At 44.1% G+C, this 13,522-nt stretch overlaps 1 protein-coding gene across 2 annotated transcripts in view; it reads right to left on the reverse strand.

Annotated features, from left to right (window-relative positions):
- Positions 1-13,522, reverse strand: part of BCL11B (BCL11 transcription factor B) — a 96,147-nt gene that overhangs the window by 71,733 nt on the left and 10,892 nt on the right. The window contains exon 2 of one of the 2 annotated variants that reach the window (XM_051622107.1): positions 10,078-10,443. In XM_051622107.1, coding sequence (XP_051478067.1) covers positions 10,078-10,443 — 366 coding nt within the window. Of the gene's footprint in view, positions 1-10,077; positions 10,447-13,522 lie in introns of both variants that reach the window. The other variant, XM_051622106.1, reaches the window with a different exon arrangement.

Raw genomic sequence — 13,522 nt, forward strand, 5'->3', positions numbered from 1 at the left:
GAAAGAAAGAAAGAAAGAAAGAAAGAAAGAAAGAAAGAAAGAAAGAAAGAAAGAAAGAAAGAAAGAAAGAAAGAAAGAAAGAAAGAAAGAAAGAAAGAAAGAAAGAAAGAAAGAAAGAAAGAAAGAAAGAAAGAAAGAAAGAAAGAAAGAAAGAAAGAAAGAAAGAAAGAAAGAAAGAAAGAAAGAAAGAAAGAAAGAAAGAAAGAAAGAAAGAAAGAAAGAAAGAAAGAAAGAAAGAAAGAAAGAAAGAAAGAAAGAAAGAAAGAAAGAAAGAAAGAAAGAAAGAAAGAAAGAAAGAAAGAAAGAAAGAAAGAAAGAAAGGAAAGAAAGGGAAAAAAAATCTTTCTTGCTCGGGAAACTTCCCTTCAGTTTCCAAGTCTTTTTATGAGCTAGTAATAAGGCACTCTAGAAAACGGGAAACGAAAAGCTGGTATTGAAAGGAAAAATTGAGCCAGGAGTTGGTTTATTAAAGAAAATAAAACAAGTAGGTGCTAAACTCAAATCTGGGTTTTGCCTGTGTTCAAGTACATCAGCTACAATAGCATACTTCAGAGCGCCTCGCCAGTAATTCAAAAGAGACTTTTACAGTTACATTAGCTGGCTACAGGTTTCACTCTGAAAATAATAAATGCCTTAAAATAAGAAGAGGGCTGTCTAAACCCTGTCTGCAGTCTCATTTTGTTCTCTCCTCCCCCACCACTCCACCTTGTTTAAATGACCATTACGAAAGCAGCGTGGTATAAAAAATATGTTGAACCATCATTTATTCAGCAGCATCTCTTTCTTTTTTTATTTTTCCCCTCTTCAAACAGGGGAGTGCAGAAGAACTGATGCTCTCCTCAGCCTCTGCTCATTGCCAAGGCAGTTGCAGCCACAAATACCTTGCCACCACGGGTGCTTTCCTGGCATGAGCAGACAAGAAGTGGGCTGGGGCAGAGTGAGGGGCTGGAGTGAGGAGGGGGGGAGCTGTCAAAGTAGGAAGAAAGAAGGCAAACATCTATTCAGAGGCCAGACATGCTGAGCAAGGTCAGCTGCAGAGACACAGCCCCTTGCAGCAGCTATGCAATTACATCCAAAGTCTGCACAGCACTGAGAGTTCCACAACCTGCATGCAAGGGCTGGACCAGAGGATCTAAGGCAGCTGGATGAAGGTGTATAATGATTTTAATTGCTCTTCTGAGATGCTGAAGGGTAGATGAGATTCTCTTTAGCTAAAGCAGGGGGCTGATGCTCTATATTGCTTGCAAGGATATGTGCAGATAAAATACCCTAATGAGAGAGTGGAGAGAGAAATATCATAAGTGCCAGCCATGATCAAAAGGTGAAATAAAACATCGAAATAAAATGCAGCCTAATCAGAACGTGGAGGACAGGGATACACAATCTCTTCACCAAAAGTGGCTGTTAAGGTAAATTAGATTAATCACTCCCACCTCCCTTCCTCCCCAAACTCCCTTGTTTTTTAATGAAGGGGCTCACTACAGTAAAGCTGAACCCTGTCCAAGGCTGGTGGACGTTTAAAGCTGTATGTGTAACATGCCTGCGACAGACACACGTCCTGTACTTCCACTTTCCATGAAAACTGGGATCTGCTACTTGGTAGGTCTTTTCCATCTGCAGCTTTTATGACCCTGCTGAGGGACCAGCGAGCAGGGTCCTCCTTTTCTCACTCAAGAAATATACTACTAAATGCCAGAAGAAAGAGCAAGTTTAAGAGCTGTTGGGCTTAACAGTGGTTTGTGCTGATCACGCTAGAATCTTTCTGCAGGGGCACACATGCAAAGAGGAAAAAACAACAACCGCGAAGTAACCACTTCACATCTGCCATTAAGATTATTAAACTCCTTACAAGCGGTGTCTACCCCACCTTCCCCACTACACACAAACATACACACACCCCCAAGCTCTCCAGCATGGCAACTAGGAGCCAAAACAGGTCTCCTCTCCCTGCTGCAGCAACCGCATTTGTTCCTGTTAAGGGGTTAACGATTCGTTTCCACTACTTCTCTGGAGAAAACCTACAATGAAAACATTGGCTCACAAAAGCATTCTCACTGCCAGAATGCCACAGCGCAAGTGAAAAGTCCGTTTTGTTTTCATTACATCTCTGGGATTTCCGGCTTAACTCCTGAGTTTAGACACCAAATCCCTAGATACCCCACCCACCCACTTTTTCTTTTTCTTTTTTTTTTCTTTAATAACATTTATACTGCACAGCCCACCAATTACCATTTGGAGGGTGGGAGAGAAGAGGGAGAAGGAACCATGCTGAAAAGGATGCTCTCGCTGGAGTGAGCGAGTGCATGTGTGCTTCCCAAGCTGAGAGCTACCCACTTTCTCTGGGCTTCCAGGCTTGTCTGCTGAGAAATACAGCTTATTTCTGTACCTGTCTTCTCTCCTCTATTTCTCACCCTCCGGGCTCCCATCTTCCCACTCGGCCACAGAAGCCAGCGCTGAAACTCAACCCCAAATCTATGCCCTTTGAAGTTATGTGACATGACACAGAAATACAAGCCTTTCTTGTACAAAAAAGTATGATTACTTCACAGGGTTTTTTTTTTTCTCCAGTTATGATAGAAAAATGTTCCAGTCTCCAAAAAACCCTAGAAAGGTTCAACCTTTATGTCACAGCCGATTTGGTCACTGTGTGTAGGCAGCACAGTTCAAACACGGTCTGAGGAAGAAAAACAATCTATGGAAAAGACATGAAGGGAGGCAGCCTCATGCTATAGCAGCACTTCTGTCCTGCTGAAGCAAAGGAACCATTTCTGTGCCTTGGCATATTTATTCACTGCATCACAGGAACATCGACTTTTTCTATCTAGAGGGAGCGTTTCTGCTTTATAGTACTTCCATGCAACCAGCTTTCCTTCGGCTACATCCCAGTGCAGAATCTGCCTGTGTACACACATAAACTCCTGTTTTGCAGTCAATACGCCACTGAGTACAAGCCTATTGCTATTAGTCACATCCACACAAATGCCAAAGCAGTCTATAGGATGATTGGCCACTACTTTGACTTTGATCCTAACAGTTGCTCACAGAACTGTAAAGAAAAATGAGTAATGACTGGCTGACCAGAGCCTTTTCATTATTTACCATTAGCGGTGTCTAAAATATCTACTAATCTTTCCATGCTAATAAGAGATACACACATGGTTTCTGGTCTCCCACCTATGGCCCAAGTAATTTCACAAGAGGGCTGAAATTAAAGGCAAAAAAACACTTTGCCGGGTGACATTTTCACTGGGCTCTACCTCTGAGTAAGTCCAGAGTCCTCCCATTGAATTAAAAGAGGGTAACGGCAGTGCCAAACTGGTGCAAACAAGCAAGTTTTGCTCTTACAGAGTGATTCCTGATACAAAACCACCCTGGAGCAAGAAAACTCCGGCCACGTGTACTGAATGAACTTCTTAAATCCCCTCTCATCAGCCTGCAAAATGGCACTTCTGTCAAAAAGGTTTTACCTAGCATTGTCACATGTAAAACCAAAGATGACTGTAACTAAAAGAGACTAGAGAGAGAGAAAATAACAGCAGCGAGCTCTCTGGGTGTTTGGGGGCAGGTCCCCGCTTGCACCACCCCATCCATCCAGCGTAGCACTGCTGGTTTCAGGGGAGTTACCCAGATTAAAGCAGGGTGAGTGGGGTGACCCCGATGCCCCAATGGCAATCCAGCACCAGCACCTACCATCTTGGCCCCATGGGAATCCAGCTAACCACACACAGAGTGCAGAAAATAATTTTCAAAAACAGGATGGTGAAAGGAACAAAACAAAAAAGACAAAAACCCATAGGGAAAATCGAGGGCATAATATTCCTCAGAGGTGGTCTGCTGTTTGTTGGGTTATTTTTTGTGTGTGTGTCTGATCTTAAAATTCGTGATTAACTTCACACTTGAGTCTGGGGGATGCCGGGACAGCCTCAGTGCCCAGCGGGGCCGGCCCGGCGCAGGACACGGCTGAGGGCAAGCTCTGAGGGCGGCGGGGAGAGGGCGGTCGGTGGCCCCGGGCCGGGGCTGAGCAGAGGGGGCTGGAGCCGCGCCACATGGGTGCGGTGGAGTTCAAGCAAGGGGAAGAAAGGGTTTCGTAATCGGCAGGTTCCTCACCTTTAACTCTTTGAGGGGATTATCAGGGTGCCTACCGCTGCCCTGGCGGGAGGCAAGAGCCAAGCGGCCACATCCCAGTCCCTCACTGCCAGCCGGGAGAGCGGGACGGGGGTTGCACGCTGAGGATGGGAGCCTACCAAGCCGCCACAGGACCGCCTCCGCACCGGGTCCCCTAAGGATCCTCTAAAGAAGGGATCACAACTCCTGGAGACCCTTCATCTGGCTTCACCAGCAGCCTTAAAACTTGAAGCCGCAGTGAGCCAGGGAAGGGCAGCTGCTGCTGCGGGGCCCCTCCCATGGGCTGGGGGTGCCCTGTCCCCGGTGGAGAGCCAGGTTCCCCTGACGTGCCCCCCTCCCTGCCCGAGCACAGCAGGGCCCTGGGTGAGATCACACGACTTGTTTTTCTCCCCACGACCTCGGCTGAAGTCCCCAGGGGCAGGAGGCTCACTCGTTAACCCTGCTCCGAGGGGAGCAGTGGTTGACACATTCTGTGTGTCGTCCCCCCCCCATACTGCTGAGCAACACCAATTAGCAAAACATGTTGCTAAATACCTGGTGAAGCTGCAGAGTAGAAGGCCAGCTAACTCCTTTGCTCTCAGGAAAAGCCTGGCAGACACGAAGGAAGAAACAAGCCTGGAAAAGCCTCGCAAAAAAGCATTGCAGCTACAATCGCAGTTTCTCAGGCGCTGTTACCACACACTTCTGGAAGCCTCTTCTTTCTCATACAGTGTTTTTCCTGGCCTGGCTTTGACAAGTTGCTCCTGCAAGACCCACTGCCCTGGAGAGGTGCTGACAGCAGGACCCGCTGCCACGGCAGCCTCGGGAAGAGGCTGTGTCCCATGCCCTGTGCTGGCTCGGCACTGCTCAGGACACCTCTTCCCAACCTACCCAAGATCACCGCCACCAGCCTTGGGGTGTTTCAGCTGGCATTTTCCTCCCCTCGTGTGAAGGCATCACGGTGGCTGAGTCCGACAGTTAATACGGGTGTGTAGGTCCATAATGGTACATTGTAAGTGAATGTCTCAGGGTAGACAGCAATAATAATTAGCTGTCATGATTTGAAAAAAGGATAATCCATGCCATTGAGTTAACAATCACTCACACAACACACATGGATTTAACTAATCTTAATTTGGAGAAAAATAACAATTCTAAATATATCAAATAGCCTATTTCATGGCAACCTGCGGCAGTGTTTATCTCTGGCTTCCAGCACATGCAAGTTATTTAGTTTCTCTCACTGGCAGTTTTACCATTCAAAAGCCTGAAATGAACATTCATGGAGCAGGGGTTGCAGTTAAATCCTGCCTCTGACAGGGAGCCTTTTTTCACTATGCCGATCAAGTACATAATGTATGGAGCCCGGCACTGGTGGCCGGGATGAGATGAGCGAGGAATTCCAATCAACTGCCTCCCTTTTTCCTAGCACTGTCTTTGAGGAAATTAACTACGCAGTCTTAATGAATCTCTGCTGCCTCTGTGGTTATCTGCCTGTGACGGTATGCAGACCGGACAGGGAAGCTGGAGAAGGTCTGGTCCATGTGGTGGCTGCCCCATTAAGGTTCCCTCCTCTCTGCTGGGGTTCTCTGAAATCATCCAGTGTTAAAACAAGCCAACAGGCACTTTTTCTTTAATCTGGATCATTTCAGAGAGCCCTGCTAACAAACAGCCTAGTGCCCAGCAGTGCTCATGAGGAGGACAGAAGATACCAGCAGTCACAGGACAGCAGGATCCACATACCCAAAGCCTTCTTCAGCCAGGACAGGTCACCTGGTTATGCACAAGATCTGATAAATATGAAAGATAAAAAGAGGTATAAAATACAACAATGGCCTATTTTTTTCAAAAAATACCTGCCTGCAGTGAGTGAAAGAAGCAGTGACTGATAACTCCCAGCCGACTCATTGGCCTGGCTGTTTTGCTGTAAGACAGTCTGGTACATCTGTTTGATACTATCACACTTGCTGCACAAGAGGCAGAACTGATTTTCAAACAGGTCAGCCAATTTGAAAGAAAACACCACTTTACAGGGCAGACTTCTCCTCAGCAAGTCATGTCCTCCCAGTGCCAGCTAACAGGCTACCAAGCACCTTACAGTGTTAACTAAATTAAAGTGCCTTGAACATACTTGATTTACAAGTTACAAGTCAGGAAAAGATGACAGACTTCATTATCAGAAGGTCTTTAAAAGCTCATTACAGACATGAAGTTGCCTTTGTCTCTACTGATACCTAGAAATGTCAGTTGGAGATTTGTGTTGTGTGCATGCAAATTCTTGCAGACTCCTGAGCTCTACTTGCCTCCCTTGAAGTGGCCCAAGGTCCACTGTGATCAAGAGACATTCAATGACCAGAGAAAGCAAAGCAAGCAAAGCAAGCAAGGAAGGAAAGAAAGAAAGAAAGAAAGAAAGAAAGAAAGAAAGAAAGAAAGAAAGAAAGAAAGAAAGAAAGAAAGAAAGAAAGAAAGAAAGAAAGAAAGAAAGAAAGAAAGAAAGAAAGAAAGAAAGAAAGAAAGAAAGAAAGAAAGAAAGAAAGAAAAGCAAAAAGAAATTTAAAAAGGCAGGAGAAAACCCCAGGATTCTGGAGCACCCTGCATCAGAATGCACAGAGCTGCATCCCAACATCCTCACACCCAGAGGGAAGAGAGGTGCAACGGCAGAGCCAAGCTTGATGCTTGACATACCCTGACTACACTCAGCCATGGCAAACTGTAAGGTTTGATGCAGAAGGCCGTACAAATAATTTCAACCAAAGAAGAAGGTCTAAAAATATAACAAGATCAAGGAGAAGAGGTGAAACTTATTTGAGGGCAGCAGCAGTGGCAGCATATTTCAGGGAGTCGGAGTGGCGAGTGGGTGATTTCTGGTTTCCCTCTTCAAATATAAAGACTCAATTATCTTTGAACAGCTTGCTTTACACATGAATTGACACATTTATTTTACAATAAATAACTGAAAGTTATCTATGTTTCCTTTACTGTTAATCTACACAAAGAAATAATAAACAGAGCTTGTCTACAAAAATGCAACTACTGCAGTCCTCAGAATTCAATTAAGCTAAAATAATTAATGCTTCCACCATATTAAATTACTTTATATATTTGAGCCACTGAAGTTTTTTTATTCTTTAATCTTTTCCGCCTTTTTATTTAATAAAAAAAAAAAGTTAGTTTCAAAGGTGGGGGCTAGCTAAGAGAGGGAAAAAGAGCATGATTTTCTGTTAAAATGTAATGGTCTCCTTTAGCTGACACAGCATGTAGAGTGTTTTGTGCCTTTGATTAAAATAACATTTTAAATGCTTTGAACAAACATATCTCCCCATACTTCTAAGGGATTATTTTACATATTTCTTGGTGGAATAAAGAAATTCATTCTTCCTGTCGCAGTACAGAAAGGCTAAGAATATCTTTCGTCACATATAAAGTAAAAATACTGTAGGCTGTTGCATTATTACCAAAAAAATAAAAAAATAGAGGGAGGGGGTGGCAGGGTGGGAGAAAGCTGCCTTAGAGATTAAGTTTCCCTTTTATGAAATCGTATTTAGTCTCTTTTTTTAACAAATCTAACAACAATGCTCTACAGCCGCTCACTGGGAAATACCTTTAATGTTAAATGCAGATTCTGATTTTCTTGGCTAATGCAGAAAGCCTTTCTATTGAAATATAAATAAGGGGTTTGGTATATCCCACTAAAGCCTTTCCAGTGAATGACTTCTGTGGGTTTTTCATGGCTACCCTCCATGGCTGTAATGTGAGGCTTTTATCCTACTATTGAAAACTATCCGCTGCTATTAAAAAAAAATATGGAAGGACACTGCACCTTTTTATCTTGGAGCTGGGCTTCTAATTGAGAAAGCATTATTACTGCACTATTTAGTGGATGTCCCTATCTCCGTGCACTGCTGAGAAAATGCCAATCAAATTATAAACCCTTTTATTTTTCTCAATTCAAAATCTTTTCTACGTATTTTCATTTGATACTCAGTTTAGTCGCAAAGAGATTAGGTGCCCCAGATTGGCTTTTAAATTTTTTTATGCCTTTCCCACATGTGAACATCCCCTCACTCCTTCCCCCAGCAGATTTTTTGCATGGTGAAAGTGTTAAGTAATATTGATGCTGAACTCCAGAAGCTGGGGTGGGACAGGACCCTCTATTCTGGGTAAAGCCACTGACGTATTTGTCTGTGGACTGAACTGGGGCACAGATAGTAAGAGATGAGATCTGAACTACCAAGTGTCCTAGACCAACTTTACTAAGCACTGGGCACCCTCTACAAGGGCCTGAGTGCCACCAACTTGCAAAGCAATCAATAGCTATTGAGAGTGCTCAGCACCAGGCCTTCAGTAGACTCGGGGAGAAAGTCCTGAATACTTCTCTTCTGCTCCTACCAAATTGGAAAGAAATCTAGCCCTCAAAACTGCTACATCATGAGGTAGCAATCTCTGCCAAGAAATGCATTCAAAACTGCAAAAGGATGGGGAAAGCTGGAAAAAGATGAGAAAAGCTAGAAAAGGATGAAGAAGGGATGCGGTCACATCTTACAGTAGAGTTGCTTACAAAAATGGCACAGGCTGCCACTGCTAGTGTCCCCAAAGCTACCCGCTGCCCCATGCCTAGATGGTGACTGCATTCAAAAACAACTCCTAGAAGGAACAAGGTAGTCAATGGGTGGCATATGCCCTCTCCGAAGAGGCAGGTCATCTGGAGATCTGAAGACTGCAGCAGTTCAAAGCCCACATTCTCATTTACATGATGGCCAAGCCTGTCAAGAGATGCTGCGGACTGACTCAGAGACCTCCAGTCCTAAAAGTGGGAATCTCTTAAGCTTCAATTGTGAAGACAGGAGCCCATCACAAGTCTTCTCAGGATCCCCTCATAGGAACATCTCTACTACAGGCAGGATCCTGGACAATCAGATCTAATCCTGTCGGACAATTCCTACAGAAATTGATAGTGGCAGCAAAGACAAATTGCCACTGGTCTTCTGTATGGGATACAGTTGATTTTAACAAAAAAAAAACCTTTTTGAGGGGATATCCTGCTATGTAACATAGAACCCCACTCATTGGCAGGGAGCAGAGCCTTCCTTTCACCACAGCAGAGGAACACACAGCTGTGGAGGGGAGAAACGCCCTGCCCAACGGAAGCGGCCCCGCGCCGGGTGTGCTGCAGAAGCCGCTGCACAGCAGCTCACCCAGCTGATGCCATCACCTGCCTGCCCATCGCTCAGCCAGGCAGTAAACATTAACTGCACCATGTCCAAGATTTTTAGAAAAAGAAATGCCTGCAGTTTGCTCACCCGGGCCAGCCTATGCTCTTGTGTTCTCTTTCCAAAGGCCCATTTGGGGTGTGCATGGAAATGGAGGTGTCACCCACTCAATTCCAGCCATCTGCAGCCAGGACAGGCAGCACAGGCGCCAATGCCAACCAGGCAGCTGATATCTACCCCAGCAGGAGGAACAAGCAAGGACTTAATGAACCTGTGCTTTGCCCTGGCAACCAAATCCTCTTTCCACTGCAGTTGGTAGGAAGAGGGGTTTTAGCACTGTCTTCAGTGAGGTCAGGGTTTTCTCCTTCCCATTGGGTCTACGTATTACAAAGTGTGTCTGAACTGGACTGAATCAAGCATCTTACCAAAGACGCCTATCCCTCCATCATTGCTACCTGCTTACAAACACTCGTGAAATAATTTCTGACCCCAACCTTCTGCATTTTTCAATGTGTACAGGCTGCCACTGGGATCTCCTGGGTGATCCAGAGTCCCCTCTCTCTAGGAGGGGACCCTACACAGATAGCTACACTGAATTAAACATGGGGTGGACAGCCCTGCTGAGCCCTGCAACCATGAGGATCCCCCAGACAAATGGCTCCTATAAAGATCTGTTAGTGCAGCGTCTCTTTCATGGCACTTTCTAGAGGGCTCTTGTTAAAAGATTACCTAGGCAGTTGATTGAGTGTAAAACATGCTGTACCTGCAATGTTCTCCTGCTTGGGGCAAATTCCTTTTGTAGGCGTGAGAAGACGGTCTTCTTCATCGGGTGTGACTTGGATCCCGATTTCCACTGGCTCTGACACTTTCCTGAGCTCGGCGCGTGAGGAGGGGGGAGGGCTGCTCTTATCCATGCTTTTTTCATAGCAGGCACCACCAGTGCCATTGCACTGTTTTCTCTTGTGCTCTATAAAAACCAAGATGTCTCCCAGCGGGAAGTTCATCTGACACTGTCCACAGGTTAACAAGTCGGGGTCTGTCCCGCCTGCGGCGATGCTGATGCCGCCTGGCTCTGCTATTGCCAGGCTCTCATCCTCGTCGGCGAGTGCCGGTTCCACATGGTCAGCCTCTGCTTTACATGGACAAGGAGAAAGAGGGAGGAAAGGGACAAGGGGAGAAGAGAAAGAGATTGCTTTGAATGTTCACAGACTCTGAAGGATGCATCGCAAGAGGCCCATCCTCCCCTCACCCACCCCATAAGAAGCCAAGCCTGATTAGATCTTTCTTTTCTTTTTCAGCTTTTCCACTCTCCCAGAATGATTTAAATATATTTTGCAACCAAGCCTGCCTGAAACAAAATGGAAAGGCTGACCTGGCATAGCTTTGCTGACAGCTCCTTCCCACTGCTGCCAGCACTGCAAGAATATTAGCAAAGAGCCATTTTGCAAACATTTGAGCCCCGAGTCACTTTCTGAAATAGTTCCTCTCTTTTTATCCCACCTTTTAATTCCCACCGCATCTCTCAGCCATCTGGCCAAGGCCCCATCCAGCAAAGCTTATGCACCCAAACCTCTCCTCCTGTTTCTGAGAGAGGGGGGGAAAAGTGCTTGTGTGCTCCAAACAAGCAGGATCAGGCTCCGTGTGGCATACAAAATTAGTACCACTTTGTCCCATTACAAAGATACGGGCAAGGTTAAATGACCACCCATTAGCACGAATTACAGCAAACTCTCTGCAAGAGTAAGGCAAACAGGATACCATTTCATGAGAAGTTAAGGGGTTTCAAGAGTGTGTACAGTGGGAAAGAGAATGAGGTACTTATTTAACATACTGGAATATTGGCTGAGTCTAAAATCTTCCACTCTGTTTTCCTGATTTCAAAAGTCCCTGCAGTTGCTATATAGGTTAACAGACATTTTTTGTTTCAATCTTGACCACAGACCTGATGGATTTCATACCATTACCCCCACAGGCTGGGAAAGCATGTCTGAGTGACCTGCATCAGTTTCTAAGAAATAAGTAACTTCTGATTTCACAATTAATAAAACACAGTGTGTTTTTAATGGGTATTTTGAAGATAATTCTTACATTGTAAAATAATTATAGATCACAATCTATTGCTGGGGAAAAACGTGGTTTTTTGGTGTGTTTTTTCTTGTTCTGCCATGTAACTGACAAATCATACAAACCTTGGTCTTTACTTGGGCAAAATTTCCACTGACTTTTGCCTAAGGCTGTTTTGCCTCTGCAGGGACTATAGGATTTGGGCTGAACAAAACAGAGGAACTAACAGTATGTAAATCAGTGAGTGAGACCTCTAAACAAATCAGGATTAAAGGAATAGGAGGGAAAATGTTCTCTGTTAGCCTGAGCGGTTTGCTTATGGATTTCCTGAGGAAAGCAAGGCACATAAATATACCTCACTGAAGTGGGACTAAGATAAACAGATATTATAATCCAGAACTGGATTCTCCTTCTGGCCAAAAACAAAAGGAGTTTTGTCCCACTCTTCACCAAATTGGAAAACAAACCAAAACAAAACCAAAACAAAACAAAAGAGAAAAAACAAAACAAACCAAACCAACAACAACACAAATAAAAAACCCCAAACAAAACAAAACAAAAAAACCCAAACAACAAAAAAACCACACTGCATAGGAAAGCTACAAGAGGTAGAAGGTGAAATATATTCCCTGGCAACAAAAATAGCTAAGCCATGAATAAGGCCGTTTAGAAAAGGAATCATCCCCATTTTCGCCTTCCAGAATAAATAATTGATCAGTGTCTACCAGCTGTATTACAAGTTGCATCAGAACTCACTAACAGCACAGCAGAGAGCAACAGCAGCACCAGCAGCAGCAGGAAAAGGATGGGAACCCCAGAGAAGTGCCCGAGCACGGACCGTCCTGCTGGAGCAGAAGGTGGTCACAGGAAGGCTTCAGTTTCCTAACTCACACCAAGCTTTCCAAATATATACACTCATTCTGAAAACCAGTAATTACCTTTTTCCCATTAATCTAAGTTGGAAAGGAGTTTGAAGACAAAAGTACATTAATAATTCACCAATTTATATAATGAAAAGATGCCTCCTTGCCTTAGTGAAAATGCAACCATAACCCTGCCCTGAACAGGGGCTGCTGGGAAAGGAGCAGATGCCTGCAAACAGTGTGTCACGACGCAAAAGGTAATTATTTAGTGCAGCGGTTCCCTTTAATGATCTAACATTGAGCAATATTGTTTATATTGAAGAGAGCTTGCACCTTTAATTACCAATTACATATACATCACCTTAGAGCCAAAAGAAAAGGACTGCGAAGAGGGTCCTTTAGAAATGTGTGGACTATTTCTAGGAAGAATTCCTATTAAGACGGAGCAGAGTGTCAAAATATTAAAAAAAACAAAACACCAACAACCCGCACACAGAGACGCATACACAGGCACACAGATACGCACGTGGGAGATGGGACAAAGAGCTGGAAAAGACAACACAAAACTAGGAACTGAACCAAGGGTTGTAAGGAGAAAAGGTGGCAGAGACGGAAAATCCTTGTTACTGGTTTCCCCTAACATTCCTGTAAAGCCTTCAGATTAAATTCTGTCTCTCAAATTATAAAGGCTGAATCTTGGCATTTATATATATATTTATATATATATATAACACAAATAAAAATAAAAGCACAGATCTCAACTTTGTTATCTTTTTGATGTGAGGATTATGGGTTTTTTGCCTGCAACTTGAATTGTGCTCTTCAGAAATCATAGAAAACTGCTGCTGCATTTGATAAGGGTCCTGACCAGGCGTCTGTGGAAACATGAAGGAGGTTTAAACAGCTAAACTGTTGCAAATTCTTTCTTTTCAGTTTTACACTTCATTAGAATATTAGTTAAATCCACGTATGCCTGTTCACGTACCCGTGCTCACTTTCCCTTTCCAAGGACTCCGCAATGGCACTTTTTTAGAATAACATCTGGTATTCCTTCATATTTTGGCAGTCATTACATTATCAAAAATCAGCTTTTTGTTTTCTTGATACGCCGAGCCCTGGTGATCAGTAGTTATTTGGTTTCAAACCATCAAAAGAGTTTTTTTACTTGACTCTATTTCTTATTGGAGCTTAATAAATCATCAAGCATGAGACCAGCCATACACCCAACAATGCAGAAGCTACATTACATCCCCTTGTTTGGGAAGTGGAAAACAGACATAA

The sequence above is a fragment of the Apus apus genome, chromosome 5 (assembly GCF_020740795.1).
Source record: "Apus apus isolate bApuApu2 chromosome 5, bApuApu2.pri.cur, whole genome shotgun sequence".
Lineage (NCBI taxonomy): Eukaryota > Metazoa > Chordata > Aves > Apodiformes > Apodidae > Apus > Apus apus.